The following is a 26,383-nucleotide window of genomic DNA, read 5'->3' as shown; positions in this document are numbered from 1 at the left end:
ATGATATCACGTAATAGACACAAATTACTTTTAATGTTTTTGAAACTTGGAAGAGATTTATTACTGATCAGAAATGCTTCGTTACCCTCTCGAACTGATTAAGGAGAATAAAAATATTTTTTAGATAGATAGAATATTTTTTATAATTTATTTTTTAAAAAATAATTAGATAGAGAATATATTTATCCTCTCATCTAGGAAAATAAAAATATTTTTTATAATTTATAATTTTTTTTTTTTGAAAATAATTAGATAGATAGAATATTTTTTATAATTTATATTTTTTTTAAAAATAATTATCGATTTTAATAATTAAATTTAATTAAGAAAATTAGGAAACCCTATTCCTTTCCATCATAAATAATCTCTCTCCAAACTAAACTAATAACAACGAACTAATGGAGAACAACGAAAGAGATCAGCGGGAAGCTGAAACGACTCAGGCGGAGAAGAATCTGAACGATTGGCTTCCGATCACCAAATCTCGTAACGGAAACTGGTGGTACTCCGCCTTTCACAATGTCACAGCCATGGTCGGCGCCGGCGTTCTTGGTCTCCCTTACGCCATGTCGCAGCTCGGATGGTACGTTCTACACCGCCGTCTGTTTCTATTTCTATTTCTTCACTGTTAGGGTTTCTATTTCAAAAAATTTCATCGGACGAAATCGACGGCGAGACTCGGATTTTGTTCAGGGGACCGGGAGTGGCGGTGATTGTGCTGTCGTGGATAATAACGCTGTACACGCTGTGGCAGATGGTGGAGATGCACGAGATGGTGCCGGGGAAGCGGTTCGATCGGTACCACGAGCTCGGGCAGCACGCGTTCGGGGAGCGGCTAGGGCTGTGGGTGGTGGTGCCGCAGCAGCTGATGGTTGAAATAGGGGTGAATATTGTGTACATGATTACGGGCGGCAACTCGTTGAAGAAGGTCCATGATTTGGCCTGCCATGGCTGCAGGCCCATTAAGTCCACTTACTTTATAATGATGTTTGCTTCTGTCCATTTCTTTCTCTCTCATCTCCCGAGCTTCAACTCCATCACTCTCGTCTCCCTCGCCGCTGCTGTCATGTCCTTGAGGTACCTTTCTTCATTTCGCTTTTGTTTCACTATTTTTGGGTTTAGGGTTTCGTTATTTTGGGGTTTAGGGTTTCGTTATTTTGGGGTTTAGGGTTTCGTTATTTTGGGGTTTAGGGTTTCGTTATTTTGGGGTTTAGGGTTTCATCTACCTAACCTATTTTAATTATGTTTCTTATGAGTTTTTTTTTTATTATTATTATTTATTTTTGTTGAAATCGAAGGAGATTATCCTTTCTTTTGTTTGTGAAATTCGAGGTTGATTATCCATTTATTTTATTATAAATTGAGTGAGATTATACTTTATGGTAAGGGATCGAGTGAGATTATCCTTTATTTTTTTAGGGATCGAGTGAGATTATACATTTATTTATAGTAGGAGTCGAGAGATTATCCATTTGTTTTTGTAGGGATTGAGGGATCGGGGAATTATCGGTTTATTATGGTGGGGATCAAGGAATTATCGGTTGGTTTTGGTGGGGGTCGGGGGAACTGTCGGTTGNGTAGATCCATAATCAAAAAAGTGTTTGTGATTGTTCCAGAAGAAATGAAACAAAAGATACGGTAGAGCTAGGACAGTTATTGTATGAGGTCTACCCAATGCTAGATGCAGAGGCGCATAATAGATCGATATGAACATCATGAGCTGTCTCGTAATAAAACCTGTTGTTGCTGATACTTTCTTCTCGGTTCCTTCTTCCATAACCCAAGCTCAGAGAAGAAAGAGATAAGAGGGTCCTATGGAGAATGTGTCAGAAATCCATAATAGAGTCCGACCACAACGACATAATTGATTATCTTCATGCATAAGGATACTAGATTACCTAGTGTAAAGTTTGTTTTGGTGGGGATTGAGTCGGGGGGAACTATCAGGTCTGTTTTGGTGGGGATCGAGCCGAGGGAACTATCGGTCTGTTTTGGTGGGGATCGAGTTGATAGAACTATCTATCGGTCTNGTTTTTTTTTTTTTTTTTTCATTTTTTAAAAATATTTATTTTTAATAATTTTTAAATATATAATATTTATTTTTATTAAAAAAAATGTAAAATATCTTAACGAATTTAATAATTTAAATATAATAGGGAGTTTAAACATCATTCTAAAAATTTAAATTTCAATGTTGCATAATTTTTCTATTATATAATAAAATATATATTTTTTTTTTATTTTTTTTTTTCAGCTACTCAACCATTGCATGGGCAGCATCCTTTCACAAAGGTCCCCTCCCAGACGTGAACTACGGACACAGAGCCTCAACCACAACAGGCAACATCTTCAACTTCTTCTCAGCCTTAGGCGACGTCGCCTTCGCATTCGCAGGCCACAACGTAGTCCTCGAGATTCAAGCCACCATCCCATCCACCCCGGACCGCCCGTCCACCAACCCGATGTGGAAGGGCGTCATCGTAGCATATCTAGTAGTCGCGCTATGCTATTTCCCCGTCGCCCTAGTCGGCTACTGGGTATTCGGCAACTCCGTCCAAGACAACATCCTCATCTCCCTCAACCGCCCCGTATGGCTCATCGTTGTAGCTAACCTCTTCGTCGTCATTCACGTCATCGGCAGCTACCAGATCTTCGCTATGCCCGTTTTCGATATGTTGGAGTCTTTCCTCGTTAAGCAAATGAAATTCAAACCCTCCCGTTGCCTTCGCTTCATCACTCGAACAACTTACGTCGGTATGTACATTACCTTAAGCTAACTAGAGCTAACTCGAGCTTAACTCAACTAATTTTGGTCGATGAATGGCTGCAGCTCTTACCATGTTCATAGCCATGACATTCCCCTTCTTCGGTGGGCTTCTAAGTTTCTTTGGAGGCTTTGCATTTGCTCCCACAACATACTACGTAAGCTAAATTACACTTAAATTTCCTAAACCCTCTTGTGTTTATTCAATACTGATCTGTTCATCATGTGTTCTTGCTTGCAGCTGCCTTGCATCATGTGGCTTGCCATCAAAAAGCCAAGACGCTACAGCCTTTCATGGTTTACTAACTGGGTAACACCTAAATTCCATAACTTTTTAAGATCAAATGAAAAAATCCCATGAAACTTTGATTAGAACTTGTTTGTTTCTGAAATTTCAATCAGATTTGCATCGTTATTGGAGTGTTGTTGATGGTTTTGGCGCCCATTGGAGCACTCAGGAACATCATTCTTCAAGCTAAGACCTTCAAATTTTACTCTTGATTCATTCATTTTAGTTTGTAAATTCCTTTTAGGCAGATTATCCAAAATGGGTTTTCTTTTTTCGTTTATGCTAGTTAGATAGGTGGTAGTTACGTTAGTATTAGTATATGTTTCTATGCATTTGGGATTTTTTTTTTCTATTAAAAGTTAATAAATTATTGTTCTTCATGTCTTGTCTTTTTAATTATGATTAGGAAGTTATTATAGTTTAGTATGTTTAAGACCCCAAACAAGATTGGAGCCAAAAATGTTAAAACAATTAAGTGCCTCTTGGTGTTGAATGAGAATATTTTGGGGATTTGAGCCAATCTCTTCGGTTGAATAAAAGAATAATATGAAAATTGTAACTGCTCAAATTCAGTGTAACAATAAAAGAATAATATGAAAATTGTAACTGCTCAAATTCAGTGTAACAGATATGGTCTGTTTTAGCTTATTACTCATGATTTTAAGATCTTTATAGAGGTTTCTACAAATTCAGTGTAACAGATATGGTCTGTTTTAGCTTATTACTCATGATTTTAAGATCTTTATAGAGGTTTCTACACATTTACAAAGAATATATTTACATGAAAGCAAAGTAGACTATGAATGTCGGTCTTCAATGTTAGGGGGCGAAAGCAAGATTCGAAAGGAAAGAGCTCTGTACTCGAGGGTGAGAAACCCATGATAGTGCACTAGAAACAAAGTAGACTATGAATGTCGGTCTTCAATATTAGGGGTGAAACCAAGATTTGAAAGGAAAGAGCTCTGTACTCTGAGGGTGAGAAACCCATGAAATAAGTGGAGTGAAATAAGGAAGGAAACGGAGTCAAAAGATCATGTGCAAGAGCTGCGAGGAACAGTGCCCTCAAATTTCCACAACCTTACACAAAGCCCTCAAATTTCCACAACCTTACAAAAAAAATGTTTGAATGTTTTGTTTAGAAACAGTGCCCTCAAGTTTCCACACCCTTACAAAAAAAGTGCCTTCAAGTTTCCACACCCTTACAAAAAAATTGTTCGAATGTTTTGTTCTTTTCTTCAACCGAGGTAGAATCCCGAAAAAAAAAATAACGAAAACTCTTAGATTACAGATGATAAAGCGAAAGTCAAGAGCTATTTATCAATAAGAGCTAATTTAAATAATAAAGAACTTGCAATATTATATTTAAGCTATAGTTTTAATGCCCCTAAGATACATTAATATTATAAGAATTGGATTAGAAGCTTATTTTTGTAAGAATAGATGTATAAAATTTTTAATTCTTTTTAAACTAAAAAGAACAAAAAAAAAAAAAANTTTTTTAAAAAAAAAAAAAAAAAAAAAAAAAAAAAAAAACAATTGGTACACGTTTCAAAATAAAGAGATAATAAATATTTTTAATAATTTGCTATTTATTTTGGGTCCTAACTTAGTGGGGACCACACAATTTCCTTTAGAATAAAAAAAAATATATCTCTATTATATGTTATTTCCAAGGAATAATTTTATAGGTTTGAAAATTATTTTATTTAGTTGAAAAGTTCACTAAAAAATTATTTAATTCAGTTTTTAGTAAAAGAAAAATATTGAAGAGAAATTAAAAATTAAATAGAAAATCAGAAAAAACGTCATCCTGAAAATATTTACACAGAAAAAAAAGAAAAAGAAAATGAAAATGACGTCATCCTAAAATAAAACCCTCAATATTCACATTTTTTTCTCTTTAAATCTCCCAATCAAAATCTGACAACTCACAACCTTCCACCGCCGCACCGCCGCATCACCGCCCAAAGCTGAGACTCAGCGCCGCCTTCACGTCCAGCCTCCAAGCAAACCCACCGCCGTCCATCCTCCACGCATCACACGGCGCCGTCAACGACCTCGTATCTTTCCCCCATCTACTCCGGTACTGAACCTTCACTCTACAAGTGAAAGCCGGCCACCACTCCTCCGCCGTCTCCTCCTCCTCCATCTCCAGCCGAACCCTCACCGCCTCCTCCTCCACCTCCGCCGTACCCCCCACCATCTCCCTATACGCCTTATTCGTCCACGTCACCTTTCCTTCATCGTCCGATATAAACCCTGGACACGTGTCCTTCTCCAGATTCCTCCTCCTCTCCTCATCCGTACTCCCTAACTCCACTCCTTCCCCCCACGCTATCTCCGCCACGCGCTCCACCGTCACCAAAGACGCTAGCATCCTCACCGCCTGTGGCACCGCCACCACCGCCGCCGCCGCCGTCCGATCCTCTCCAGTCTTAACCCCTTCAAAACTCAACCAAACCGGCGCGTTTCTCCCTTCAGGCATCTCCGGCAAAAGCGGCAACGTCACCGCCGAACACAAAACGCCGCCTTCCTTCGCCACACTCTTCTTTCTCCGATTACCAAACCGCTTATTTCCACCGCACTTCCTCTTCCCTCTACCAGTACTCCCAGAAACCTCAGATTTCTCCGGCGTGGAACCGGCAGACCCAGATCCGGAAGAAACCGCCGGCTTCGGCGCAATGGGTCGGAATCTAAGCATGATTTTGTCGACCTTCGACATGTCGTACGGTGGGCCGACATAGCGGGCGATGCAGCAGCCTCCTCTTCCGTTACCGTCCATCAAGAAACAAACGAACGGAGGAGATTGAACGTTGAATTTTAAGCAAAATTTGGGGCAAAAGTGAGGACGAAGGTAAGGGGACGAAGGGAGGCTTTATAGGAAGGAGCGATTGGGACACGTAGTGGTGAGGCCACGTTGAAGTGCACAGGTTCGAACTCCACACGTCGCGTTTCGGTGGAAATACTAGAAACGTGGCGTTGGCGTTCCTTTTTTTGTCATAATCGTGGGGCCCACTCGACTTGTAATTATGATTGGGCCCCACATCGGACCAGTGGACGACAAGTGTAGGGTGTACAAGTTAAAAGCTAGCCACGTATGCGCTCTTGTTCCGACCGTAATAATCTCTGTTTCCATTTTTGTTTATTTTCTTTTTTCTTTTTTTAATTTATTTTTCTAATCTTTATAATTCTATTATGTAAAAAATGTAGCTAATACATATATATATATATATATATATATATATATATTTTTTTTTTTTTTAATTTCTTTCTAATATTTGTAATTCTATTATCCCATTTTTTTAAATTAACGTATCTAATTTTTATGATATTATAAATGTCTCGGATTATCAACATTTTCATAATTTAATTAATTAAGATATTTTTTTTTGAAGTAAAAAATAGAAAAAGAATTATTTTTTTTTTAAATAAAGCATTAATAATTTTCATACGATAAAAAAAAAATTGTTTTTATTTTTTAATTTTTAGAATATTTTTTCAATTTATTTATAGTAAATATTTTTATTAAAAAATGTAGGCGTAGATTTGGCTACCAAGAAAAGAATTAATAAGCTACAAAAATAATTATAATTAATTTAGTTAATAATTGATCTCAAAAATCGAGGGGATGACGTGTACCTTTTGGGAATGTAAGTTAGGTCAACACGTGGGCCAATAAGAAGCGGATAGAAACGAGGCCCAAGAGATTTGAGATATCCAAAAATAACAACCAATTAGATTCTGCCAAATGGACGGTCAGATGGCACTCTCTCATCTACTTTGATGTGATGGCCTCAGAAATAAAAGGTTTTAAAATAAATTAAAAACCACTCCAAGTCTTTGTTCATGTTTCTCTATCCCCTCTCTGATTGGATCAAATAAAGAGGTGTGAATTGTCCAAAATACCCCTTGTTTTACCTTTTGCCAAAATAAATATCTTTTTTTGCTTTAGCTCAATTCCTATACATTATCAAACTTTTAACTTAAATGGGTAAAAATCTTTAAAATTAAAATTTACTTCTTTTGTCTGTGATTTTCTTGGGCTAAATTACACCAAAATATCACAATTTTAGATTTATTTACTTGATTTTGTTACCGTGAAATTATTTCTGAAAATTGATGGGTATTAGAGATATCCACAGAACGGGGATGGAAAAGAAGCATAACAAGAAATTGGACAAGAAATTGGGGGGACGGGAAATATCCCAACCTCAGCCCCATAGATTTCCACTGGGTGAGGCGGGAATGGAGAAGAAGCATAACAAGAATTGGGGGACGGAGAATATAATCCCGGCCTCAGCCACATTTATCTAACAGGAAAAAATATTCCCCACTACCCCCTATTACCCGTCTAAATGAAATCCCCTTCTCATTCAAGACCTCAACCTCATGGGTAAAGTGGATATCTCAAATGGGTATTATTAAATTGAAACGTATTTTCTATTTGAAGCTTAATTGTATAAATATATTTTTTTTAAAATAAAACCCATAATTTATACGTCATTCGTAAGCTCAAAGGATATAACGAACTAAGTTTAAAGATGGAGGAATATCGTCAATTTAATAATCTTCTAGAAACTTATTTTTTATGGTCTAAATTTTTTGAAAAACTATAAAATAATATATCAATTGCGTTAACATTTAATTTTGCATTATTAATGGATGATTGAGCATCAATTATTGATCATTGAAACTCATCAACAACCAATGAGATTTTGCCATGTCAAATACATCACTAATTAAGTAATAGTTAAAGTTTAATTCATTAATGGAGTAATTAGAATCAAATGATTTGACTTAATCTCCACCTATAGTAATTGATAAGAATATTATATTTACAAATTTAAAATAATTACTTCGATACAATATTAATCATTTATATTTTATAAACATAATTAAATAGATATATAAGAGAATTTTAAAAGGAATTTGATGGAAAGAAAGAAAAAGAAAAATAATAATAGATATTTTTAATCGATTTTTAATTTTATTTAATTCTATCTCTAATAAATAAATATGCTCGTAATTCAATTCATAATTATATTTTATTTCATTTAAAATTCACTAAAAACTATTTAGATACTATTTGTAATAGTCTAAGCCCACTTCTAGTAGATATTGCATGTTTTAGCCTGTTATGAATCGCCGTTATGAATCGCCATCAGACCGTACGTATTGGCATCAATCCACCGTTTTAAAACGCATCTACTAGGGACAGGTTTCCACATGCTTATAACGAATGGTTTGTTCCAATGTGGGATCTCACATATTACCCACTAAGGATCCAGCGTTCTCGCTGGCAGTGGGTATTCCAACCAATGTGGGATCTCGCAATTTACCCAGCATCCTCGTCGTCGCTGGCGGTGGGTATTCAAACTAATGTGAGATCTCACAATTCACCCAACATCCTCGTCGTCGCTGGCGGTGGGTATTCCAACTAATGTGAGATCTCACAATTCACCCAGCATCCTCGTCGGCAGTGGGTTTTCCCTTCCTAGACTAGTCAAGCTTGGCTATCAGCAATTATCGAGAAGCATAGCCACAGTAAAATATGGCCACATATGTCAAATTTTAACCAAAGTTTTAGTGTGACACAAATATAAAAAATGTGACAATATCCTTAACCTAAAGATAGTAAGATAAAGGCTTCCTTGCCCTTAAATAAATAAATAAATAAATAAATGTCACACCATCATTTCATGGTACTACAAATATTTTATATTTATCACTAAAAAAATGCTATTTTGGAGGCTCAAATTGTTGTACGGAAAACGCCTAAAAATAATGGCTTTGTTTTGCATATTAAATAAATTAAAGTTGGGGACTAAGACTTTATTCAATTAGTATGTAATATATAATTAGACCAAAAGTGGACATGACATTATAAGCAAAGTGCCCACTAAACCATATAATTAATCCCTAAAATACCCTCTCTATTTATTTATTTAATAAATGTGGAAAAAGTAATGCCACGTGGAACTCGATTCACCATCCATGATGTTCCAGTACGGCTGCTGTGGGAAACGTGACAATCGACACATGGACCAGCAGAATTCAACCATTTATTAACAAAAAAAAAAAAACAAAAAAAAAAAAATTAATCAAATTATTTAAACTACAATATTTAAGCTTAATAAAAAATAAAAATAGTTGAGTTTGTTATTTGCGCACAACCTACTCTTTTAACGGTAATAGAATTCAAATATTCTCAAAATTTATAATAATCTTAAAAGTAGGTTCGGTAGTATTGGGTTATAATCCGAACCCAACAAAAGAAATAAACTCGAAAAAAATCTAACCCATCCAACGTTTATGATTTGAATTGTTAGTCCAGAATAGTCGGGTTATCGGTGATCTGAACACTTGAACCCATAAAAGTTTTAATCTTTTGAATCCAAACTTAATCACACAACTTAAGTTGTATGGGTTGGGTTGATTAGAATCTCCTAAGTCCCCGAGTCTTTTGAACACCCCAAAAGGAAGTTGGCTTGCGTCACGTATCCCTTTGAGTATAAGTCCTTTCTTTCCTACTCGGACACAATGGATGCCACATGGAATTAATGGGTTTTGACGATAATAAGGTTCTTGTCTGGAGGCCAAGTCAGCAAAAGGCAGACCATTGGAATAACGGCAGAAGAGAGAGAATAATCCAATCATTTAGATTCGAACTTTGTTGGCTGGTTAGGCTTTTGAATTTGTCAATTACTAAAAGCGAACAATATTAGATAGTGGTAGACCTGGACCGTTACAAATAATATCAGAGTTAGACACCGAGCTATGTGTTAGCAAGGATGCGACACCCAATGAGGTGGATTGTTAGATCCCATGTCGGTTGGAGAGGAGAACGAAACATTCCTAATAAGGGTGTGGAAACCTCTCCCTGGTAGACAATATTTTACAACTATGAGGCTAACAGCGATACGTAACGGGCCAAAATGGACAATATCACTAATGGTGAGCTTCGTTTTGAATAGTTTGGGGAGAAAAAAAAGGCTTATAAACAAAAGACCCAAAGAGAAATTTTGAAGAAAGGTCGAGTAAATTTGAAATGAAGAACCCAACAAAAAGCCCAAGAAGAACAAGGCTATCACAAGGCAACACACAGCCATGAGTGTTTGCAAGGTTGAGCCCTCGGCTCAAGCCCCATTGGTTTGATACCTCAAAGAGTCGGCCCAAGTACCGAACCCCTTGAAGGATCAGTCAAAAGACCTAAATGGTCAACCTTGGCCGGTTAGAGCAATCCCTTGAAGAGTTGTCCTAGATTACCAAGTTGAGGGAAGGCTTTAACCTTGAGCCCTTGGCTCAAGCCTATTGGTTTGATCCCTCAAAGAGTCGGCCTAAGTACCGAACCCCTTGAGGGATCAGTCAAAAGACCTAAATGGTCGACCTTGGCCGGTTAGAGCAATCCCTTGAAGGGTTGTCCTAGTTTACCAAGTCAAGTCCGTAGGTTCGACTAAGGCTTTAACTAATCCATCGAGAATCTATTGAGAGAGTCTTGATGAACCTTAAGCAAAAGTAACTTTAAAGAATAAGAGAAAATGGCTCCGAGCAGCTAAATCTATAGAGCTAGAGAAAGCTGTTTGAGTGCTACGGCTACTACGGCTACTACGGCTAACACCATTTAACCTATTCTTCCAACAAGAACAGATGAATAGCCTCAAACAATGTTATCTTTGTTCAAATCTACATTCGTGCAAAAATTGGTATTATTGAATTGTTTATTCCGAATCAGCCATAGATCCTAAAATAAGATCAATAAGTATTCAGCTTGCAGCCGCCTAAGGCATTTTCAATGAGAAAAATGAAGAAAAGTAGAAACTTTAGCCTAATGTGATCTATACTACAAATATAAATATGCTTCTATTGTTTCATATCATAAATCAAAAGGAAGAATAAGTGCTAACCTCCCTGTGCTTTCTGTGGTGCCAAACTCTATACGTTTCCATGGCGCTTGCTCTCTTATAACTTGCTAGAACCATGAGAGAGCGCATGTTTGATAAGCTCCCTCCTAAGAATCTTCCCTGCAGGCGATTTCGGGATCGTGTTCACAAAAGACACCCTCCGGATTTTCTTGTACGGTGCAACCTGCAAGATGAAAATGGTCGAGTTCGAACGTTAGAAGACTTGAGAAAGAGCAGAGGAATGTTCATTTAAAGCTTCTTGAGAGATGGACCATGCCTGTTTTGCAATGAAATCTATGACTTGAGCTTCAGTGAGAGTGCTTTCAGGCTTTCTAACAATATAAGCCATAGGAATCTCTCCAGCTTCTTCATCAGGGTAGCTGCTCAACAGGAGTAAAAGTATTATCATTCAAGAAGCTTTACTTGCAATGATGTAACGGCCCACCGGTAGCAAATATTGTCCTCTTTGGGCTTTCCTTTTCGGGCTTCCCCGATTTTTAAAATGCGTCTGCTAGGGAAAGGTTTCCACACCCTTGTAAAGGGTGTTTCGTTCTCCTCCCCAACCGATGTGGGATCTCACAATCCACCCCCCCCTTCGGGGTCCAGCGTCCTCGCGAGCACTCGTTCCTTTCTCCAATCGATGTGGGACCTTTACCAAATCCACCTCCCAGCCTCCTCGCTGGCACATCGCTCAATGTCTGGCTCTAATACCACTTGTAACGGCCAAGCCCACCGCTAGCAAATATAGGACTTTGGGCTTTCCCGTTCGGACTTCCCCTCAAGGTTTTTAAAACACGTCTGCTAGGGAAAGGTTTCCACACACTTATAAAAAGGTGTTTCGTTCTCCTCCTCAACCGACGTGGGATCTTACAAATGAGAACAAAGATATGGTTATTGATAACTTTCAAATGATGCTTACGGTATGACAGCAGCGTCGGCGATCTCGGGGTTGGATTGAAGTAAATGTTCAAGTTCAGCTGGTGGGACCTGGAATTTGTTCCAAACAAAAAGGATTTCTAATCACTATAGAGGGATTAAGGTAATAAGCCTTGTAATTGAGACGGCTTGAGAGTAAAGAAGTCACCTGATAAGCCTTGTACTTGATCAATTCTTTTAATCTATCGACAATATAGAGATATCCATCAGAATCAAAATAGCAAAGGTCACCAGTTTTTAGCCATCCCTCCGGATGCAAAGTTTCAGCAGTTGCCTTCTCATCTCCAACATAACCTGCATCAAACATCATCGGGTCAAAATCGGGTTCTACGAGATTCCACATCAGTTGGAGAGCATCAAATACCATCGGATCAAAATCGGGTTCTACGAGATCTCACAGGAGAGGGGAATGAAGCATTCCTATAATTTCTCATAAGGGTGTGGAAATCTCTCCCGAGTGGTTTTAAAACCTCGAGGGAAACTCGGAAGAGAAAGCTCAAAAAAGACAATATTTGCTAGCAGTGGGCTTGACTGTTATAAGGGATGGATACCTCTTCCTAGTGGACGCGTCTTGAAACCTCGAGAGGAAGCCTAGAGGGAAAAGTCTAAAGAGGACAATATCGGCTAGTGGTGGGCTTGGACTCAAGGGATGGACACCTCTCCCTAATGGACGCGTTTTAAAACCTCAAGGGAAGCCCAAAAGAGAAAGTCCAGAGAGGACAATATTTGCTAGCGGTGGGCTTCGGCGGTTAGACGCATTTTGAGAGGAAGCTCGAAAAGGAAAGCTCAAAGAGGATACTATCTGATAGCGGTGAGCTTGGACTGTTACAACGGATTCAATTCAACTTGATGAAGTAGAAGAAAACACCAACAGAACATTGCTAACCTTTCATGATTCCTGGGCCTCGCAGCCAAAGCTCACCCTTGTGACCAGGAGGTAAGGCCTCTCCAGTTGCAGGATCCACTATTTTGGCTTCCAGATTTTCAGATAAGCGACCTACTGAACTTGTATTACTGCATTCTTCAGGCCCCACAGTCCTTGCCGCCGCTGCTGAACTCTCTGTCAAGCCATATCCCTAGTCAACAGAACAAGATCAAGCATCACTGTGTTTTCTTCTTGGTATCATTTCAGAGGTTCAAATAGGTTAAAAGCCTTCTTCACTCATGGGTTAGTATTTAATTGATATCTTGAAAATTGAAGAGCATTCAATAACATATAATGCTAGTTATCATAACATGTAAACGGGAGAGTTTAGATTCAAAATTCGCAAAGAACGAAAAAGAATAAAGAACAGATTCGAAAAGGAAAATTTACAGGATGGAATGTTCATCGCATTTAATGATAAGAGGAAGAACTTAACATTATACGAATTATTGAAATGGAAAGCGTTTCTTCCGAACCTGTATAATTTCTACGTTGGGAAACTTTTCATGGAATTTATCGACGACTTCTTTCCCAAGAGGAGCGCCGCCGCATCCCAAAATTTGAAGAGAGCTGAGATCGTACTTGGCCACCAGCTCCGACTTGACCATCGCCACCACCAGCGGGGGAGAAACCGGGATGTATGTAACCCTATACTTCTCCACGGCTCTTAACATTTCCTCGAAACCGAACTTTCGCATCAGAACCAGCGTATGGCCTTCTGAAATCGATCGAATCATCATATAGAATCCGAAAACATGGAACATAGGTAACAGGTACAGAGAAACGGGATGCGGCTCCGTCTCTCTTTCGTCGGCCGTCGCCTCTAATGTCATAACACTAGAGATCGCCGCTATGAGGTTCCTGTGAGACAGTAAGACTCCTTTCACTCGCCCGGTAGTCCCTGACGAGTACAAAATTGCCGCCGAGTCGTTTTGATCGACTTTGACATCAACAGCATCATCATCCACTCCATTCGATAGATTGCTTTCATTCATCATAGATAGAAACTTCATTGAATCAATCAAGACAGTGGAAACTGGAACCCTCGAAAGCTTGGACGCCGTTGAGGAAGTAACGAAGGCAATGTCCGGTTTACAGAGTCGAACCTGGTGAGCAATCTCCGATTCAGAACCGATTGGATTAGCCGGAGAGACAACAACACCGAGCGATAACAGAGCAAAATACAACACAGGAACTCGCAGAGACGTCGGCGAAAGAATAAAAGCAACTTGACCCTTGGAGAGGGAGAAAACAGTTCTAAGATTAAAGGCGAGGTTTCGGATTTGGCAGAGGAAAATACCGTAGGAGATACTGTCACCTGAGTCGAAATCAACAAGAGCGGTAGTGTTCACCGGAGGAGGGGATGATCGAAGAATAGAAAGTGCGTGTCCGACAACAGTGAGAGGCTGAGATATCGGCGGAACCGAGAGCGGTGGACGGAGGCTATGGAAAATCTTGGTTTGAGGACAGAAACCACTCCGAGGATCAACGGAATGTACCGCCGCTTTGAGCTTCCGATCTCGATCCGCCATTACTGTAAGTTGAGAGCTCGGAAGAGTGAAATTGCGTGGCTGAACGCAGGCCGAGCAAATTTATAGTGATAGCAAGGAGGGAAAGAACCATACGGCATCCAACAAAGGATTTTCTTTTTTAAAATCCCGTCCACGTGGATTATAGAAAGGATATCCCACTTCAATTTTAATAGATATTTAAAATAAAAATACTTTTAATCAACCTTTAAATCCGTAAATATTACTTATTATTAAGGAGGCCGTAGATATTGTCTGTTTTGATTCATTATGAGTTATTGTTAGCCTCACGATTTTAAAATGCACTGAGAGAGAGAAATTTCCATATCATTAGTTCTCCTCTCCACCTGAAGCAAATCTCACACCGACTAACCGTAACTATCATCACAAACTACAGTTGGGTTAGGTAAGATTATTATTATAATTATTTTTTAATTTTGGATTGGGTTGAATTTTTTAAAAATAAACAAATTGAGCGGGTCAACCTGAACAATCTAAAAATAGGGTTACAATCGAGCCTACCGTACCCTAATTTAAAGATTATTAAGAAGACTAATAATATTGGACATTTTATAGCAATATGAGTACTTGTGAATGTTCTATCTATGAAATTTTAGTTATTACTGTAATATTTATAATATTATTCTTTTTTTTAAATAACCCAACACAACTTCAGATAGAGGGTCCAAAAGCGTTTTCCAATCTAACCCGTGTACACCTCTAAAGATACAGTGTAGCGAGTAGTAAAATAATATTTCTAAAGGGCATTACTTAATTGGTGAAAAAGTAAAATATTATTTTTTACCCCGAGATCAAAAATTTGTTAGGCCCGAGATCAAATGAGACAAATTTGACAATTCCAGCATATACTGAAATCTACCAAAAAGTGCATAGACATAACACATACGAGTCACTATTTTTTTCGTCTTATTTATAAAAAAAAAGAATGGTTAAATTAATAAAAATATATTTAAAATTTGTATTTTGTTTAAATAATTTAAAAAAAATAAATAAATAAACATTATTTTTAAAATAAAAAAATATACTTGAACTAAAATTTTGGGTTTGAAATTTCAAATTTTTTTAATAGAAATAAACTAATTTCATTTATTTTTCCACAAAATTTATTAAAAGAAAAATACGAATAAATCATGAAGTAATTGGTAACTAAGAGGGTTAACAAAATTTAATTTAGTAAAATATGAATAAATTAATGTAAAATGTTTCTAAATTAATTTAAAATAAAAAGATTTTAAAACTAATTATTTAATAAAGTCATTGAATTTTGAAATTTAAATTTAAAACGCAAAAATATTTAAAAGTGAATAATTGTTTTTATTTATTTATTTATAATTTAGTAATGTAAATTATAAAATTTTAAAAGAAAAAAAAATAATAAATATATCCCTTGCACTTCAATAAATCAGCCCAAATATTTTAGAAAAAAGAAAAAAAAAATGAAAAATAAAACTAAGCTCGTTTGTAAATAAAATAAAATAAAATAAAATAAAGAGAAAAAAGAGGGAAACCCTTTTATCTGTGTTCCGCGCCACTTCTTCTTCTTCTTCACGACGTCTCCTACTCTGTTTCGCCGCCGCCTCTCTCCCGTTCACTGCTGGCGCTGCCGCTGCCGTCGTCGTCTTTCTTGCATTCGTGACCTGTAGTCTCCTGCCTCTTAGCGGTTTTGCTCTGATTTTCTACTTCCTTGTTGTTGCCGGTATTCTCCCAATCCCTATCTGTTTTTCTTGTTATTTGAAAAACGCAAATTAGAACTTGTATAATGAAAGAACCGAGGATTTCTTTAGTAACAATAGCTGAATAGAAAGGAAAATAAGAGCAGCATTGCGGCAAATTGGAACTTGGCTTGCGTTTCGCTTTTCTGGTTCGGACGCGAATCTGTCATCAAATTTTCTTTTGATTTGTAGCTTGATTGCTTGAGGAACAACTTTAGCCTTATTTATGTTTGAATATTTGTAGATTATAGTTGGGTGAAGACAAAGTGGAAAGTTCTAACTTGATTAAATGAGGTTTTAGACCGCCGCGACATTGTTAATATTGTTATTGTTATTGGTGATTATCATCTTTCCAAATCGTTTAGAATTGAACCAACTGGGTCGTTCAGAATCTTTCTTCGGTAGGGTTTACAGTCCAACTAAACTGTCTCTCTGTGTCTCAATCGATTTACCCTCATCTGGTGTGCAGAATATGCCTCGCACGACAAAGGTTGATTGCCCTGGCTGTCCTCCGCTTCGTGCCCTAACGTTCGATGTGCTTGGTCTCGTCAAAGGTAAACAGTGCCATCTAAACTTCCTCCTTCACTGTGGCACAATTTTTTCTGTATTCTTCTTTAAATTTGTTGTTCTGGGGCACAGTCATCCAAGCTCAGGGGAAGGAAGGTGAGATTCCAAAGGTGGTTGAGAGGTGGGGCGAACCTGATTACTCCAAATCAGTGCTTGCAGCTTCTCTTGTTGATCGTAAATTTGACCCTGTATGTATCGTTTTGCCGCTCTTCAAACCCTTCATTGTTATTTTCTTCTCTTTCTACAAATTTTTATGCGGTTGCAGTTGCTATCTAAGTGTTCTAATTTTATTTGTGATAGTTATGGATCTGTGTTTGATAATTGAACTGGGAAGTGATGTTTTGTCTTGATGAATTGTGGCTAGTATTTAAAAATAAATTGCAGTTTTATACAGTCAAGCTATATTAAAATGTTGATTTGATTGTCACTGGAAGGTTTTTGTCGTTTACAGTCGTTTGTGTCATCTAGGCTGCGAATGTGGTATGTTTTTCTGGCCTTACAAGTTGCCCCACTTCACATACTGATCAAATTGAAAGCAATTATGTGCTTCTTTTGATAAGTAAATTTACTTCCCATATGCTAGATGAAGTTCCTGAGTTCTGAGAAAGAATTTCCGAAGTTTTCTTCCCTTTTGATATATTGTATTCTTCATTGTTTAGTAGGGGCTATACTGACCTATTACTGGGTTGATGATGAAATGTCTGTTGATCGGCCGATTATGTCTTTCATTTCTTTCATCTATGGTCAATTCAAATTCTTCATCATTTTTAGTCACCAAATTACTTCCTTTTATTTTTTATTGCAGTTACTAGCTGTTGCTCGAAAAAATGGACTGGTAAGTTGCTTGTTCAGACTTCTAGTGTAGTGAATCCTGCTCACATTGATTGAACTTAAAAATTTAAATATACTAATGCTCTTTTTGTAAAATCATGTTCCTGCCGTATACTCCAGATTGAAGTTCTTAATCCATTGAATGGCAATCTTCATGTTGCAATTTCGGACAATACTGATACTTCTCCACCAAAAGATGATGCTATTATTGGAATGCATTTATTTTCAAAAGATGAATCGGCGTTGGCGTCTAGGTTATGGATCAATTTATAATTTATGAGCATGTTATTTTGTAATTTGATAAAAGTGCAAAAGGTATCATCGTGTTGTTAATGATGAAATATTAAAATTTTCTTAAACTAGCTGGCTACTTCAACAAGACATCTATGCTGAATTCCTCTTAGTTTGATCATTCATTTTTAGGCGTTGCACCTTGCTTTCGTGTACAAAAAAAGGAAATGCGAGCATGAGGGCAATTGATTTTTCTAGCTCATCTTCAGACGATATCTCTACCAATCTTGTAAAAACGTGGAAAGTATGTGGTTCAGGTGATGTTTTGTGCTCTAAAGTCGATGGAAGTGAANAAAATAAAGAGAAAAAAGAGGGAAACCCTTTTATCTGTGTTCCGCGCCACTTCTTCTTCTTCTTCACGACGTCTCCTACTCTGTTTCGCCGCCGCCTCTCTCCCGTTCACTGCTGGCGCTGCCGCTGCCGTCGTCGTCTTTCTTGCATTCGTGACCTGTAGTCTCCTGCCTCTTAGCGGTTTTGCTCTGATTTTCTACTTCCTTGTTGTTGCCGGTATTCTCCCAATCCCTATCTGTTTTTCTTGTTATTTGAAAAACGCAAATTAGAACTTGTATAATGAAAGAACCGAGGATTTCTTTAGTAACAATAGCTGAATAGAAAGGAAAATAAGAGCAGCATTGCGGCAAATTGGAACTTGGCTTGCGTTTCGCTTTTCTGGTTCGGACGCGAATCTGTCATCAAATTTTCTTTTGATTTGTAGCTTGATTGCTTGAGGAACAACTTTAGCCTTATTTATGTTTGAATATTTGTAGATTATAGTTGGGTGAAGACAAAGTGGAAAGTTCTAACTTGATTAAATGAGGTTTTAGACCGCCGCGACATTGTTAATATTGTTATTGTTATTGGTGATTATCATCTTTCCAAATCGTTTAGAATTGAACCAACTGGGTCGTTCAGAATCTTTCTTCGGTAGGGTTTACAGTCCAACTAAACTGTCTCTCTGTGTCTCAATCGATTTACCCTCATCTGGTGTGCAGAATATGCCTCGCACGACAAAGGTTGATTGCCCTGGCTGTCCTCCGCTTCGTGCCCTAACGTTCGATGTGCTTGGTCTCGTCAAAGGTAAACAGTGCCATCTAAACTTCCTCCTTCACTGTGGCACAATTTTTTCTGTATTCTTCTTTAAATTTGTTGTTCTGGGGCACAGTCATCCAAGCTCAGGGGAAGGAAGGTGAGATTCCAAAGGTGGTTGAGAGGTGGGGCGAACCTGATTACTCCAAATCAGTGCTTGCAGCTTCTCTTGTTGATCGTAAATTTGACCCTGTATGTATCGTTTTGCCGCTCTTCAAACCCTTCATTGTTATTTTCTTCTCTTTCTACAAATTTTTATGCGGTTGCAGTTGCTATCTAAGTGTTCTAATTTTATTTGTGATAGTTATGGATCTGTGTTTGATAATTGAACTGGGAAGTGATGTTTTGTCTTGATGAATTGTGGCTAGTATTTAAAAATAAATTGCAGTTTTATACAGTCAAGCTATATTAAAATGTTGATTTGATTGTCACTGGAAGGTTTTTGTCGTTTACAGTCGTTTGTGTCATCTAGGCTGCGAATGTGGTATGTTTTTCTGGCCTTACAAGTTGCCCCACTTCACATACTGATCAAATTGAAAGCAATTATGTGCTTCTTTTGATAAGTAAATTTACTTCCCATATGCTAGATGAAGTTCCTGAGTTCTGAGAAAGAATTTCCGAAGTTTTCTTCCCTTTTGATATATTGTATTCTTCATTGTTTAGTAGGGGCTATACTGACCTATTACTGGGTTGATGATGAAATGTCTGTTGATCGGCCGATTATGTCTTTCATTTCTTTCATCTATGGTCAATTCAAATTCTTCATCATTTTTAGTCACCAAATTACTTCCTTTTATTTTTTATTGCAGTTACTAGCTGTTGCTCGAAAAAATGGACTGGTAAGTTGCTTGTTCAGACTTCTAGTGTAGTGAATCCTGCTCACATTGATTGAACTTAAAAATTTAAATATACTAATGCTCTTTTTGTAAAATCATGTTCCTGCCGTATACTCCAGATTGAAGTTCTTAATCCATTGAATGGCAATCTTCATGTTGCAATTTCGGACAATACTGATACTTCTCCACCAAAAGATGATGCTATTATTGGAATGCATTTATTTTCAAAAGATGAATCGGCGTTGGCGTCTAGGTTATGGATCAATTTATAATTTATGAGCATGTTATTTTGTAATTTGATAAAAGTGCAAAAGGTATCATCGTGTTGTTAATGATGAAATATTAAAATTTTCTTAAACTAGCTGGCTACTTCAACAAGACATCTATGCTGAATTCCTCTTAGTTTGATCATTCATTTTTAGGCGTTGCACCTTGCTTTCGTGTACAAAAAAAGGAAATGCGAGCATGAGGGCAATTGATTTTTCTAGCTCATCTTCAGACGATATCTCTACCAATCTTGTAAAAACGTGGAAAGTATGTGGTTCAGGTGATGTTTTGTGCTCTAAAGTCGATGGAAGTGAAACCCATGCATTGTTTGGAGGGTGAGTTAAGATCATGATTGAATTTAAGTATTATCTATACATTGGCACTAACAACCTTTACCTTGTATGCGCAGGAAGGGTGTTGAAGTCAATACATGGAATCTGGAACAGTGTACTAAGATTTGGACAGCAAAAGCAGTATGCTTTCAAGTTCTCCTTTGCATGTTTGTACAAAGCGATCAACATATTTCTACAGAATGTTTTTTGATTTCCTTTTGAAACATTTTGTTTTATTCAGCCAAAGAAGAACAGTCTTGGTATTTTCACACCAACTTGCTTCACATCCGTGACATTTCTTAGTAAAGATGACCATCGTAAATTTGCAGCTGGTACCAACAACCATCAGGTAATTCATAACAGTTTCTCATGGTATTAGTAATACAAGTTACAGAATAGGAAATAATAACACAAGTTGTAGAATTAACGGGAGTTTTAGAGAATTGAATAAATAAGTGTCTGATGTGGTCTTGGTTGCTATTTAAGTTTAATAATACTTCATTTTGAGCCTTTCAGAAAATTATTGATATCTGATTATCGGTGAAACGTTACAACTCTTGTACAATGTAACCTCTTTATTTTTAGTTTACACATCCATTATAAAAACCATTTATTTTGATGTATGAATCATATTACCGCTCTTTACTTCTTAAAACTATTTGTTTTTATTATTATTTTATGGGGGTGGGGGATTGGTCTTCTTTCTCATTCTATAACTGGAGTTTCTGATTAACCAACTCAGGTTCGATTGTATGACATCTCTGCTCAGAAGAGACCTGTTATCTCGTTTGATTTTCGAGAGACTCCTATTAAAGCCTTGGCTGAAGATGTAGATGGTAACACAATATTTGTGGGGAATGCAACTGGTGATCTTGCATCCTTTGATATTCGCAATGGTAAAATTTGTTGTGCTTGAGACAATGTTCTTTCTGATTTAATATTCTGGGCGTTCTATATTTTCATACAGTACTCTTGTTTCAGAAAAGATTGGCTGTTTTACGGGTTGGATCCCAATTGATGAGTACTACCCCAATAGTTTATTTAAAAGTTCTCATTCCACTGCATATTTTAGCATGCTTGAGATGTAGGTGATACAGTCATGGTGTCTTAAATATATAAATTATGTATGAGAATGGTGTACCAAGAAGAGTAGTCTTGACTGACAGCTACCTTCATTAGAAAGGAGAAAACAAATATTTTTCTTTAGACCAGGAATTCCCAGTAGCGTTCAAACTTTTTATTTCACCTTTATTCTGTCTGTTGGGAGCTATTTGATTGTTCCTTGATTGTCGTGAGTTTTTATTGATTTTGTTGGACTATCTCTATGATCTGTAAATAGCAGTTGATTAAAGTTTTTATTAATGGAGTAAATTTATGTGCCTTATTTTCTTTGCTTGACTCGTTTCTCACAGGAAAGCTATTGGGTTGCTTCTTGGGGAAATGTTCTGGCAGCATAAGGTCCATCGCCAGGCATCCAGAGTTCCCGATCATTGCATCATGTGGTGGGATATATTTTCCAATATGACAATCATCTAGCATTTCTCTGTCTGCTATACACATGGAAATCTTGTATTTTTACTAGGATTGTGTCTCTTTTTACATGTTTTGAAATATTCATATAAAAAAAAATCCTCTGCACAACGAGCCATACTCGTCTTTTATGCTAAAAAACTAGCATTTTTAGTACTTAATGTAAGTGGGTTGGTTAGGAAGAAACAGAATAATTAGTGTCACTTCAAACCTACCTATAGGCAATTCATTAAGTTGTGTTGAATCCAGTGGATAATGGAAGGATTAAAGGAGCCAAGATACAGTCAATAATTTGAGTGGCATCAATTCCATGAATGTATCCGGACTGCACTAAATATTAACTTTTTCCTTTTCTTCTTAGCTAGATTTATAAACTCAGATATACAAAACTGAGAATCAGAATAAGAACATATCATTTTCTTCAATGTGGAATCTACTTATGAGTGATGTTGAAATCTTTTTGCAGGACTTGATAGTTATGTTCGCTTCTGGGATATAAAGACAAGGCAACTTCTGTCTGCGGTAAGTTTTCATAATTCTAGTAAATAATAGGTTGTTTAGACGCATCATTCAGAATGAATGATGTAGAAGCAAGTTTTTCAGAAAATACTGGAAAGGACATTTTAGAAGAAGATAATGGTAGTCAATCTTATGGACTAATTTGCACCATTGTTGTGATTTAATTTATTGACTCGGAGCTATGAAGAAAAAAAAAAAAAAAGGCCATTTAGAGACAAATATAAGGTCTGATGGTTTAAAAGTATAGTTTAGAATTATCTTCCTAGTTGTTTAGAAGTTGTGCTGTTTAGATATGCATCCTGTCGGTCGATCACCAACATCCAATTTTGCAGTTGTTTTCTACAGAAGGGAGAATAATGAAAGGAAAATTTACTGTTCGAGTACAAAATTCTAAGCATGATCACTGATCTACTTAATAGCTTCCTAGAAAATGTAATGGGACCCTATGCATTAAAGTGGTTATATTTGATGTAGCCTACTGGATAGTACTCTTACTAAACTGAAGCCGAGTATTTCCAGCACTATATTCACATAATTCAGCTGGTACTTGCGTAAATATATTGCATGTTTGTAAAATCAGGGAGTCTATTTAATAATATGACAGAAAGAGAGAAAAAAAATTGCGTTTGATGCATAAATGTAAGCTGGGACAATATATCATATGATTATATTTGTCTTCATTTGCTTGCAGGTATTCCTAAAGCAGCATCTTAATGGTGTTGTCTTCGATTCCCATTTTGTTGGAGAAGGTTAGATTTGCTGATCCACACTTATCAAATTAATGTTTCGTAACAAAATCATCTTTCTATGTTGAGCTTGTTTTTAGGTTGTGCTGCATTAGTGCATTTGATTGACTTCCAACATAACTCTCCTAGGCTCCAAATGACTGATTGAAAGCCTATGATCTGTTCATTTGTTCTTTATCTCATTCATATCTGTCTCAGCAGACACAACACACTCTGCAGTAGAGTCAATCCAACAGGACATAGAGATAGGCCAAACCGTTAGCGAGGAGGAACACACGCCTCAGAAAAGAAAAAAGGCATCGAAAGAAGACGGTGAAGGCAAAAAGAGGAAGGGTGCAAGCAAAGAAAATAAAAAAAGCAAAAAGAAGTTGCATGGCGAAACCGAAAGTAAGCAGAGGTAGGAGTTCAAAATCTGATATTCTTTGTTCTTGGCAAAGCAGAAAGGTTAGTTCATGTTCTGATCTATTCAGTCTGCAGAGACTGTGGGAGATTAGAGGGTAAATGATAAAAGTTATTTATCTCACCAATGTATTAAATTTTGGCCCATATCATGATTTTTATGCGGGATGAAGTAGGTATGATTCCATTCGAAGTAGTTCAAGCACGTTCGACTCAAGTATCCCGTGTCAAATTTTATAATACTAGTAGTTAGAAGTATTTGAATATGATACCTATAATGTTTTAGATTAGCCCTCCATGTTTGAACTTTGTAACTTATGAGTTCGTCAATGAACAATTCAGTAAGTTCTTGAAATATTGTTTTTACTTCCTCCACAAAGTAAAATATAACACCTATTTGTATCTGTGAGTGCAATGTTTGGACAGTAACTGGATCTTGGTAATTCTCAGTTTGGTTTTATTCTTTTGGATTCGAATCCCTCCCATGCTGTTTTTTTAGCTATTGTTCATGATTGATGAACATTAACAAAGGTAACTACAAGAACTTTTACCGAAGAAATTAACCCATCATTATGGTCAAAGTTCAGCCAGTTCTGCTTCAATCACTTATTTACCTTCTACATAGAATAGTAAAATGCTCTCTAGTGATGAATTTATTGGTAAGTTTCAATTTTGAACCGGACAGATGTTACGTTTGCACGTGCATTCTGGCACGGGGTATGCTACGGCATCACGATCATTCCTTTTTGTCCTTGGCTTTGGCTGACTCCGAGGTTGTTTGTACAACTTACTCACAATCATCCCATTTCAAAAGTACCCTTAATTTTAACCCTAACCCTACTGATCCTTAAACTTTTTGAAAGGTTCAAAAATATCCTCGGCTACTCGGTAGTATATGGATGGAATCATTAGTACCCTATCTTAAATCAGGAAATGAGAACGAAAAAGAAGAATTGAGAAATGAGAAGTTGTCGTTTACAAGCTGAGCAAAGGAGAGAGATTTACAAAAAGGGTAACTTTTATAAGTTTAAAAATATAAATTCTAGGGTATTAACTAAACTTTTGAAAGTTTAAGAATATTTTAAAACAATTTTAGCCATTAATTCCTTCAGACGTGTTAATTGGGCTAATGCGTCCATAATGACTAGGATGGATATCTCTCGTATCCGATGATTAGGATGGATATCTCTCGTATCCAATGACTAGGATGGATATCTCTCGTATCCGAAAACTAGTCGCCCCGTCAATCCTTGAGATAATGGGTGTAATCTGAAAAAAGATTCGAACGGAATTGAAGTTATTCAGAGGAGTTTAATGATATTTTAAAAATAAAATACTAATAATTTTTATTCGTCCATTAATTATTATTTATTCTTTTTGGTCCACTAATTATGTAATCTTATTTGGTAATGGTTGAAAATGTGGACATCCTATTCTCACCAACCCCCCTTGGGAAGTAACTTGACAGACAAAAGCCACCAATTAACCACCTATCCACCAAACCCCTTTCCTTGTGAGGACAAATACAATGAAGTTACCATATCAACCAACCATTATGGAAATTACGCATTTAGACATAGCTACACCGACCACAACTCAACGGTTAACATTTATTTTATCTTTTCTCTATTTGTCTTTTCTCGAGACTCGACTCGACTCAATGAACGAATAGCTTATGTTTCTTTCAGATGATGACGTGCATGAAAATATTCGATCGTTTCCTCACTATATATTTTTATCACGGCCTTCACTTCGTTTTTTTTTTTAATGAAGTTTCGTTTGATTCCCGATATTTAAAATTTAAATCTCTATGATTTAAATATCTGAATAATATATGGTGTTCGTGTTTGAATATATAGGACAGTTAATATCTAAGAATTAAATATTTGCATTTATTTTTATAAAATTTTATTTAATAATTTAAATAATATGTTTATTAACCAATCAAAATAGTCTAATATTATTATTGGAGTGATTTTTTTTCTTCCAAATATTCCATTTCCACTATATTAAATTATTATATAAGTTATTTGTAGAAAAAATAATTTAAATTAGTACACTTAATTAAAAATTATAATTTAATTAATTATAACATTCATATTAGATAATTAGTTAATTATTCTAAATTAAAACCAATTGAAATTAATTTCTCATTAATTATTAATGTATAATTATAACTCATATTAAGTTTAATTAAATATCGATAATAATAATTATGTTATAAAAAAATCTATATTGAATATAATATAACTCAAGTTAGGAATATTCATGAGTTGGGTCGGGTCGAGTTATGACATTTATTAGACCTAACCCACTTGTTGGGGCCGTAAATTTTTTCAACTCAAACAATATTTATTAAACAATGAACCTAACTTAACCCAACCATATTTTTTTTGAAATGAGTTGGTTCGAGTTGCTCGTAGTAAAAATAAAATGTTAATTTGTAAAATACACATTTACTTATTTTCAAATATTTAATTACTCGTACTCCAATTTTGTAAATTTATATTTTATTAAATATTATTTAGTAGTTAGAAGAATAAATAATTAAAAAAATATATGTATTTTAAAATTTAATAATAAATTTATTTGAATTCAAATAATTCAAATAAATAAAGTTTTTTTTTTAATTTTCTTGACCGAAGTAAAAATAATAATATAATAATAAAATAAATAAGTCAATCTTTAATTAATTAATCAAATTAGGAAATAAAATAAATTAGAATAAGAGAGCATTTAATATTAATTGATTAATTAAAAAATAATTTAAAGGTGACGTGAAAAATTCAGGTCGGACAAAAACAGTCTCGTCAATATCGAGGGAAACCGTAGATTAGTGGGTCAAAAGCAGGGGCATAGATGTCATTTCAAGAAAGGATGGACTCAAAGTCGAGGGGTATAA

General features: G+C 36.2%; 5 protein-coding genes across 6 annotated transcripts; 3 read left to right on the top strand and 2 right to left on the bottom strand.

Annotated features, from left to right (window-relative positions):
* The first annotated feature begins 413 nt into the window (after positions 1-413).
* On the top strand, positions 414-3,359 carry LOC111802569 (lysine histidine transporter 1-like). Its single transcript, XM_023686983.1, has 6 exons — positions 414-583; positions 694-1,077; positions 2,255-2,754; positions 2,831-2,922; positions 3,006-3,074; positions 3,167-3,359. Exons 1-6 carry the CDS (start codon positions 531-533, stop codon positions 3,263-3,265), a joined length of 1,197 nt encoding a protein of 398 aa, XP_023542751.1. The 5' UTR covers positions 414-530; the 3' UTR covers positions 3,266-3,359.
* A 1,487-nt stretch (positions 3,360-4,846) lies between these two features.
* LOC111802559 lies at positions 4,847-6,115 on the bottom strand. Its single transcript, XM_023686968.1, has one exon. The coding sequence runs from the start codon at positions 5,833-5,835 to the stop codon at positions 5,011-5,013; it is 825 nt and encodes a 274-aa protein (XP_023542736.1). The 5' UTR covers positions 5,836-6,115; the 3' UTR covers positions 4,847-5,010.
* A 4,614-nt stretch (positions 6,116-10,729) lies between these two features.
* LOC111802471 (4-coumarate--CoA ligase-like 9) lies at positions 10,730-14,403 on the bottom strand. Its single transcript, XM_023686854.1, has 6 exons — positions 13,292-14,403; positions 12,777-12,966; positions 12,039-12,184; positions 11,874-11,941; positions 11,232-11,334; positions 10,730-11,138 (listed from the first exon to the last, which is right to left on the bottom strand). The coding sequence occupies exons 1-6, from the start codon at positions 14,345-14,347 to the stop codon at positions 11,013-11,015; spliced, it is 1,689 nt and encodes a 562-aa protein (XP_023542622.1). The 5' UTR covers positions 14,348-14,403; the 3' UTR covers positions 10,730-11,012.
* A 1,463-nt stretch (positions 14,404-15,866) lies between these two features.
* On the top strand, positions 15,867-17,970 carry LOC111802600. Its single transcript, XM_023687029.1, has 6 exons — positions 15,867-16,061; positions 16,547-16,631; positions 16,717-16,832; positions 17,450-17,479; positions 17,596-17,729; positions 17,880-17,970. The coding sequence occupies exons 2-6, from the start codon at positions 16,550-16,552 to the stop codon at positions 17,896-17,898; spliced, it is 381 nt and encodes a 126-aa protein (XP_023542797.1). The 5' UTR covers positions 15,867-16,061; positions 16,547-16,549; the 3' UTR covers positions 17,899-17,970.
* Positions 17,971-18,082: 112 nt separating this feature from the next.
* Positions 18,083-23,836, top strand: LOC111802512 (WD repeat-containing protein 74-like). Of its 2 annotated transcripts, none has more exons than XM_023686911.1 (13): positions 18,083-18,273; positions 18,759-18,843; positions 18,929-19,044; positions 19,662-19,691; positions 19,808-19,941; positions 20,111-20,290; positions 20,365-20,428; positions 20,529-20,636; positions 21,030-21,183; positions 21,700-21,789; positions 22,284-22,339; positions 23,028-23,085; positions 23,284-23,836. In XM_023686911.1, exons 2-13 carry the CDS (start codon positions 18,762-18,764, stop codon positions 23,481-23,483), a joined length of 1,272 nt encoding a protein of 423 aa, XP_023542679.1. In that variant the 5' UTR covers positions 18,083-18,273; positions 18,759-18,761; the 3' UTR covers positions 23,484-23,836. The 2 variants fall into 2 exon arrangements, with proteins under 2 accessions (XP_023542679.1, XP_023542678.1); XM_023686910.1 differs by having other exon boundaries at positions 23,281-23,836.
* The last annotated feature ends 2,547 nt before the right edge of the window (positions 23,837-26,383 follow it).

This window comes from Cucurbita pepo, chromosome LG09 (genome assembly GCF_002806865.2).
Source record: "Cucurbita pepo subsp. pepo cultivar mu-cu-16 chromosome LG09, ASM280686v2, whole genome shotgun sequence".
Lineage (NCBI taxonomy): Eukaryota > Viridiplantae > Streptophyta > Magnoliopsida > Cucurbitales > Cucurbitaceae > Cucurbita > Cucurbita pepo.
This window is presented reverse-complemented; position numbering and strand designations above follow the sequence as displayed.

Excerpts from the sequence above, each read along its gene's own strand:
- LOC111802471 (XM_023686854.1), bottom strand. The coding sequence starts at position 14,347 with ATGGCGGATCGAGATCGGAAGCTCAAAGCGGCGGTACATTCCGTTGAT. Across the intron at positions 12,185-12,776 it reads AGGCCCAGGAATCATGAAAG|GTTATGTTGGAGATGAGAAG; the intron begins GTTAGCAATGTT and ends TGTTTGATGCAG. Across the intron at positions 11,942-12,038 it reads TCAAGTACAAGGCTTATCAG|GTCCCACCAGCTGAACTTGA; the intron begins GTGACTTCTTTA and ends AACAAATTCCAG.
- LOC111802559 (XM_023686968.1), bottom strand. The coding sequence starts at position 5,835 with ATGGACGGTAACGGAAGAGGAGGCTGCTGCATCGCCCGCTATGTCGGC.
- LOC111802600 (XM_023687029.1), top strand. The coding sequence starts at position 16,550 with ATGCCTCGCACGACAAAGGTTGATTGCCCTGGCTGTCCTCCGCTTCGT. Across the intron at positions 16,833-17,449 it reads TTGATCGTAAATTTGACCCT|TTACTAGCTGTTGCTCGAAA; the intron begins GTATGTATCGTT and ends TTTTTATTGCAG. Across the intron at positions 17,480-17,595 it reads TTGCTCGAAAAAATGGACTG|ATTGAAGTTCTTAATCCATT; the intron begins GTAAGTTGCTTG and ends CGTATACTCCAG.
- LOC111802569 (XM_023686983.1), top strand. The coding sequence starts at position 531 with ATGGTCGGCGCCGGCGTTCTTGGTCTCCCTTACGCCATGTCGCAGCTC. Across the intron at positions 2,923-3,005 it reads TTGCTCCCACAACATACTAC|CTGCCTTGCATCATGTGGCT; the intron begins GTAAGCTAAATT and ends TCTTGCTTGCAG. Across the intron at positions 3,075-3,166 it reads TTTCATGGTTTACTAACTGG|ATTTGCATCGTTATTGGAGT; the intron begins GTAACACCTAAA and ends AATTTCAATCAG.
- LOC111802512 (XM_023686910.1), top strand. The coding sequence starts at position 18,762 with ATGCCTCGCACGACAAAGGTTGATTGCCCTGGCTGTCCTCCGCTTCGT. Across the intron at positions 19,692-19,807 it reads TTGCTCGAAAAAATGGACTG|ATTGAAGTTCTTAATCCATT; the intron begins GTAAGTTGCTTG and ends CGTATACTCCAG. Across the intron at positions 21,790-22,283 it reads CCCGATCATTGCATCATGTG|GACTTGATAGTTATGTTCGC; the intron begins GTGGGATATATT and ends ATCTTTTTGCAG.